The sequence below is a fragment of the Mastomys coucha genome, unplaced genomic scaffold, assembly GCF_008632895.1.
Source record: "Mastomys coucha isolate ucsf_1 unplaced genomic scaffold, UCSF_Mcou_1 pScaffold14, whole genome shotgun sequence".
In the NCBI taxonomy this organism is placed as follows: domain Eukaryota; kingdom Metazoa; phylum Chordata; class Mammalia; order Rodentia; family Muridae; genus Mastomys; species Mastomys coucha.
In genome coordinates, this window is record NW_022196896.1 from 90,147,806 (window position 1) to 90,153,943 (window position 6,138).

The 6,138-nt window shown below is 41.6% G+C and overlaps 1 protein-coding gene across 1 annotated transcript in view; it reads left to right on the forward strand.

Annotated features, from left to right (window-relative positions):
• The window catches only part of Cpo (carboxypeptidase O), a 20,276-nt gene that overhangs the window by 10,568 nt on the left and 3,570 nt on the right, over positions 1 to 6,138 (forward strand). Inside the window, 3 exon segments of the mRNA XM_031368988.1 lie at positions 2,125 to 2,171; positions 2,246 to 2,320; positions 2,323 to 2,465. Coding sequence (XP_031224848.1) covers positions 2,125 to 2,171; positions 2,246 to 2,320; positions 2,323 to 2,465 — 265 coding nt within the window.

Sequence of the window (6,138 nt, forward strand, 5' to 3'; positions counted from 1 at the left end):
AGCAGCAGCAACAACAACAACAGCAGCAACAACAGCAGCAGCAACAACAACAACAGCAGCAACAACAGCAGCAACAGCAACAACAACAGCAGCAGCAACAACAACAGCAACAACAGAAACAACAGCAGCAACAACAGCAGCAGCAACAACAGCAGCAACAGCAACAACAGCAGCAACAACAGCAGCAGCAACAACAACAGCAGCAACAACAACAGCAGCAACAACAACAGCAGCAGCAACAACAGCAGCAACAACAGCAGCAGCAGCAAAAAAGGGCTGAGAAGCAGGGTGGCTTACAAACCATCACCATTTTTGAAAAATCTATACAGCTTCTTGGGCATTCTGATTGCTTTAATTTCCTTTAAAGAGATGGTATCATCTATACAGTACTCAAGTGCAGAACTCTTTTCAAATGAGACTGGCTAAGTAAGGACATAGTAGACCTAGCTAGTGTCTTAGTTAGGGTTCCTATTGCTGTGATGAAACAACACTATTGGATAATGTTTTTGCACACCATGTAAAGGTTATCATCTTTGTACTAGTCAAAGGTTGATTTCTGTACTGGCAGAGAGTTGAGTACAGGCCAGACCTTTGTACTGTAATTTTTATGAAGCAGCCCCTGCCTCGGTGTTTTATAACATTATTTCCCATCACCTTCTGATTGATTCCATAAAGATATGACGGCCTGTAACTGGGCAGGAAAGGAAAAGCAGAGCATCGGAGCAGAGATAGGAACTCTGGGAAAGAATCAGGCCTGGGTGGTTCATCAGTTAGACATGGAGGAAGTTAGATGTATGGGGTCTGAATTAGAGATAATGGGCCATATGGCAAGGATGGATTAGTATAGATGGCTTATTAGGTTATACGAGCTGCTAGGGAGCAAGCCTAAGCTGTAGGATCTAAGCATTCGTAAATAAGACGAAGCCGCTGTGTCGTTATTGGAAGCTGGCTGGTCGGAACAGTCTGGCGATACAGCATGGCCAAAAATCAAGTTGGGGAGAGAAGGTTTATTTGGCTTACACTTCCACATTAGTCTTCATCATGGAAGGAAGTAGACAGGAACTCAAAATGGGCTAGGAGGAGCTGATGCAGAAGCCATGGAGGAGTGCTGCTTACTGCCTTGCTCCTCATGGCTTGCTCAGCCTGCTTTCTCTCTTTCTACCTTTCTTTCTTTCTTTCTCTCTCCTTTTCTTTCTTTCTTTCCTTGTTTCTTTCTCTCTTCCTTTCTTTCTTAAAAAGATTTATTTATTTAATGTATATGAATACACTGTAGCTATCTTTGGGCACACCAGAAGAGGGCATCAGATCCCATTACAGATGGTTGTGAGCCACACCATGTGGTTGCTGGGAATTGAACTCAGGACCACTGAGCCATCTCTCCAGCCTCTCAGCCTGCTTTCATATAGAACCCAGGACCAGAGCAGAGGGATAGTAACACTCACAATGGGTTGGGCCCTCCGCCCCCAGTCACTAATTAAGAAAATGCTCTAAGGCTTGCCTACAGCCTGATCTTATGGAGGCATTTCCGTAATTGAGGTTCTCTTCTCTCAGATGACTTTAGCGTGTGTCAAGTTGACATAAAGCTAGCCAGCACAAGTAGTCAGAATATGTTTTAAGCCATCACTTTGTTTTAAAATATATAGCTCACCATCAAGAAGATTAAAGCCAGAATGCCGTCTTTGGATATTTTTTACAGCAGGAGGCAGACAGCAAGCAGAGTAACCATTTTCTTCTCATTCGGGCATTTCTGTGTTTCCACATCTTGATATGCTCGAAGCACTGGAAGCAAATGAAGAATTAGGGGTGAGGAAGAACACTGTCACTCACCATAAGGCAAAGGGTAAGATGCAGTTTTCATAGCTTGGTGGTCTTAGGAAAAAATGCTTAATCTTTTTGTTTCCTTTCCCCCTCCTTTCACTTTATTTTGAACATTGGCCACATAATCCCACCTTATCCAAAGTCCATTACGTGTGTTAAATGTGATGTCACATAGGAGGGGCACTGAGCTGGCATATAGGGGACTTTGTTATTACTAACATGGGCAGACTATCTGAGTCCTTTCAAAATAGCTCTGATGGGACTCAGGCTTGTCCTTGGCTGGCCATGCAGTTGATTAACTTACAGGTCTGACTTGACAGCCAAGGTCATGTCTGAGTACCGTGAGTACCAAGGTTTGTTACTCACCCTGGCTCATTTGTAAACTGAGATCATAAAAGTTTTTTCTGAGACCTCCTGTATTTTCCAGGTATCGGCACATCCATAAACTGCCAAGATGTAACATTCTGTGGAATAGAACCAATGTCGGAACCAAAGACTAACTCTTCTCAAGCCTTATAGAAAGCAAAGGAAAAAAAAAAAGGGAAACAAAAGGCATCCTGTGCTTCCTGACCATGCGCTCTTATGGGCAGCTCATTCTCACACCTTATGGCTACACCAAAAATAAGCCAAGTAACTACGAGCATCTAGTGACGCCACAGTGCCAAGTCCTCTGGACGAACCTTCACAGGGTCACTTGCCTGCCATCGTTAATTGTCATTTCCAAGAGACTCTGGCTCTATTCTCCCTCCCCCTCCCCACGTCCCCGATCCTTATTTCCTTTTTCTTGCTTTCTGTACCTTGCCAGATGCCTGCCAGGAAGGCTCTGGGTTAAATGCTGCTTTACCTACGTTAATTAACTACCTGTTTCATGAAGTGTCAAGTTGGGAGACATCTTAGGTGTTCGGCTCTAATATAAATGAGATGATTATGTTAATAATCTGCAGGAATGTGCTCTCCTTTCTGCACGTTCTCTCGAAGCTCCGTTCAGCTATTACAGCTTTTGAACCATGCTTAAAAACTTGCCAGCTGTTAGCGGAATATGGCACATCTAAAATAACACAGCTAAATAATTTCTGCTCTCTCTTCTAAGCACAATGCTGTTTTCTTCTAGACTTCTTGCAGCGTTTGCCCAGGAATATTTGTGAGAGGAAGTGCCAGGGAAGTGCAAGCTAGGGCAGGGAGCCTGTGCTTTGTTTTTTCCAGGTCTTTCTCTAAAGCTTGTGCTTGCCCAAGCTCTAGTGGGCAGACTTGCTGGAAAGAGCTGGGTTCTTTGCCCTTTTATGAATCCTCACATAATAGTCACGAATCAAATAGAGGGCAAAGGCAGAATTGTTGTAATATTTATTGTCATTAACTTTTTTAACTGAGTCTTTTCCATTTTAATTGTGGCAAAAAACACTTAGAATAAACGAACAATAGCAACCATCTTTAGGTGTGTAGTTCAGAATACTCAGTGTTGTAAACCAATCCCCAGAACTGACTCACTGAGCACACCTGGCACCCATCACATGACCCGTCCCCATTTTCCTCTATGCTCAGCTGTGGCAAACCCCAGTTTTCTCTTGGTACCTATGGGCTGTCTAGTTACCTCATATCAATGGATTACAACTGGCTTACTCAAGGATGCATAATATCCTCTGTGCGTCTCTTGGAGGTTGTCACAGTTTCCTCTCTTGTCCTTTGGTTGTGAGTCTTAGCCTTTAATGGCCAAACTGTCTCCCCAGATCAGGATTTCTTTCCTTTTAAAGAGCAATTAATATTCCAGTGTATGTATAAATTGTGTTTTGTTTCTCTACCCATCATTGGACATTTGGGTTTATTCTACCATTCATGAATTATTAATAATGCAGCTAAGAGTATGTCCATGCAGACATCTCTCCAAGACTCCATTTCACTTCCTTTGTACATATCTAGGAGTTTAGTTTCTGGTCTATGTGGTAATTCCACTTTTGATTTTTTTTATTTGATCTGCTGCTTTCCATTTTGGTTGTGCAATTTAGAACATCTATCTAGAGTACATAAGCTTATACATCTCCATAGTCTTACCAATGCTTGTTATTATTTAAAAAAAAAACTTTTGATTTTTTAAAAAAGAAGTTCCTCATTGTGTGCAAGTGATAGGGTAGATCCTTTCATGTTACAAAATTTATACTATATGATCATTTTGAAATATGTACAAGTAACTAAATTTTTCTTGGATTATTAAAATTTACAAAGGGATTTTAAAGCCATTGTCTCACTGGACTCTTGTGATGACATAATAAACTCATTTTGGGACTATATAAAGAGAGCTTGAGCTAGCTACATCTCCTGAATCCCTGCAGGAAGAAGAAGATGGCGGAGACCAATTCCTCTGAGCTAGTCCTCTGCATGCTTAAGCACTTGTATCATCCTCACAAAGCCCCTCTGCTGAGAAAAGGTTCTTGGCTTTTTTTTTAAGTCATTAATCAATTTAGATCTCCAGTCAGCTTTACTTTACCCTCACTTATAATCCCTGGCACTTTTTCCTCTGCTAGAGAAATTCGCAGAAATCCAGGTATTAGTTATGAAGCCCAGAACTAGACCCAATCCCCAGTTTCTGTGATAGTCACTATAGATTTCTTTTCTCTTTGAGAGAACTGTAGGGAAGCCAGATGGATCACCAGAGACATTGTAGCTCTTCAATGGAAAGGTGTCGTTGACCAACAGAAAGGTCTTCCTGGGAAGGTTAGCATCTTTCAATATTCCACCTCAATATCGTTTCATGGGAATGCCATTCCTTTTGGCTCAGAAATAGAGATATTATATGATCTGTATTCAAAAGTCAGAGGGTCTCTTGTTGATGATTGCTTTTCTTGTTTGAGCCCTGTAGCCACAGGGAGAGACTTGGATCAGGAACTATGGGAAAGTAATCCTAAAATGAAAAGATTGTTAAATCATTGGTTTCGTCCATAGGGACCAGCCAACTCTTCTGTGTCCTTTGCAGTCTTAAGTGGCAAACTGTAAGCATAACTTTGATAGGAAGTAGGAAAAAATTGTACTATGTGTCAACCTTATTGAATCTTGGCAGCGTTTTTGGGTTCCTACGGAAAAGCTATAGCAATGTGAACAATTGTGTGTGTGTGTATCAGACTTTTATTGTCTTACGTGCTGGAACTATTTATATTTGAACTCTCTGCATCTCAGCATCTGTACTCCGTCTCCAGCGGTCTCTTCTTCTATGACACAGCCTTTAACTGGAGCATCTGTCCATCTGCTTGTGGATATGTCCTTACAGCCCAGCGCGAGAGCTGCTGAGCAGGCTGGAGGGCTTTAGAAATTTATCATGTTCCACTGGAAAGGAAGTTTTATCATTTTTTACTAGGAAGCACCTTTAAGTAGAAAAGATGGTTGCAGATAACAACTCTATATGGTCACGCAATATAATTCAGGAGAAAAGTCTACTCAGGAATTCTGCCCCGAGATGAAGTAAATCTAAGGGTGTTTGGCCTGATGTGAGGCAAGGGCAAGGGGATCTCTGTGAGTTTGAGGCCAGCTTGGTTTACAAAGCAAGTCCCAAGCCAACCAGAGCCACACAGTGAGACCCTATCTCAAAAATTAGGACAAAAACAAGCAAACAAACACACAACTCTCCCTAAAAAACAAAACAACAAAAAAAACAAAATAAAACAGACATTAAACAAAACAACAAAAAGACATCTGTGGAATGTCTATTTCATCTTCTCAGAAAAAAAAGCAAATCTATCTGAAGGAAGAGAATCACTATGTTTTGGATGAGCTTCAGAAATGAAAAAACCCAATAAAACAAACAAACAAACAACTCCTCACACATATACACACACAAAATCAAGGAATAATTTGGATTAAAAAAAAATGTGGCTTGCGGCTGATTCATGTGACACAAATAGCAATAAGAACCGTCTCAGGCCAGCTGGCATGGAGTTTCATTCAGAGAAGCAGAGGGGCACATGTGAGTTACGATGATTAGGAACAATTCATTTCTTTGCCAGACGACTTTCATGCATGAGTGTAGTTGGCGAATCACTGTCCACTGGCCCCAGAAATGCTCTGCATTTCACTGATGGCAGACAGCAGCTCCCTGCATCCTTCCTCTGGCCCACTCTTATTTTCTTACCAGAATTTTTCTCTGCCCTGACTCTCCCTTTCTCTTACAATGTCCTTTTCCCAGAATGAATGGTGTGGCTGCTTTATTCTCAGCATTTCCTTGGCTTTCTCTACCCCAACTCTCTGCTTTGGAGAACACAACCCTAGGAACACAGACTCAGAATTGTTTTGGGTAAAAAGAGAAAGAATAGGTGAGTGAGCAGAAATAGAGGAATT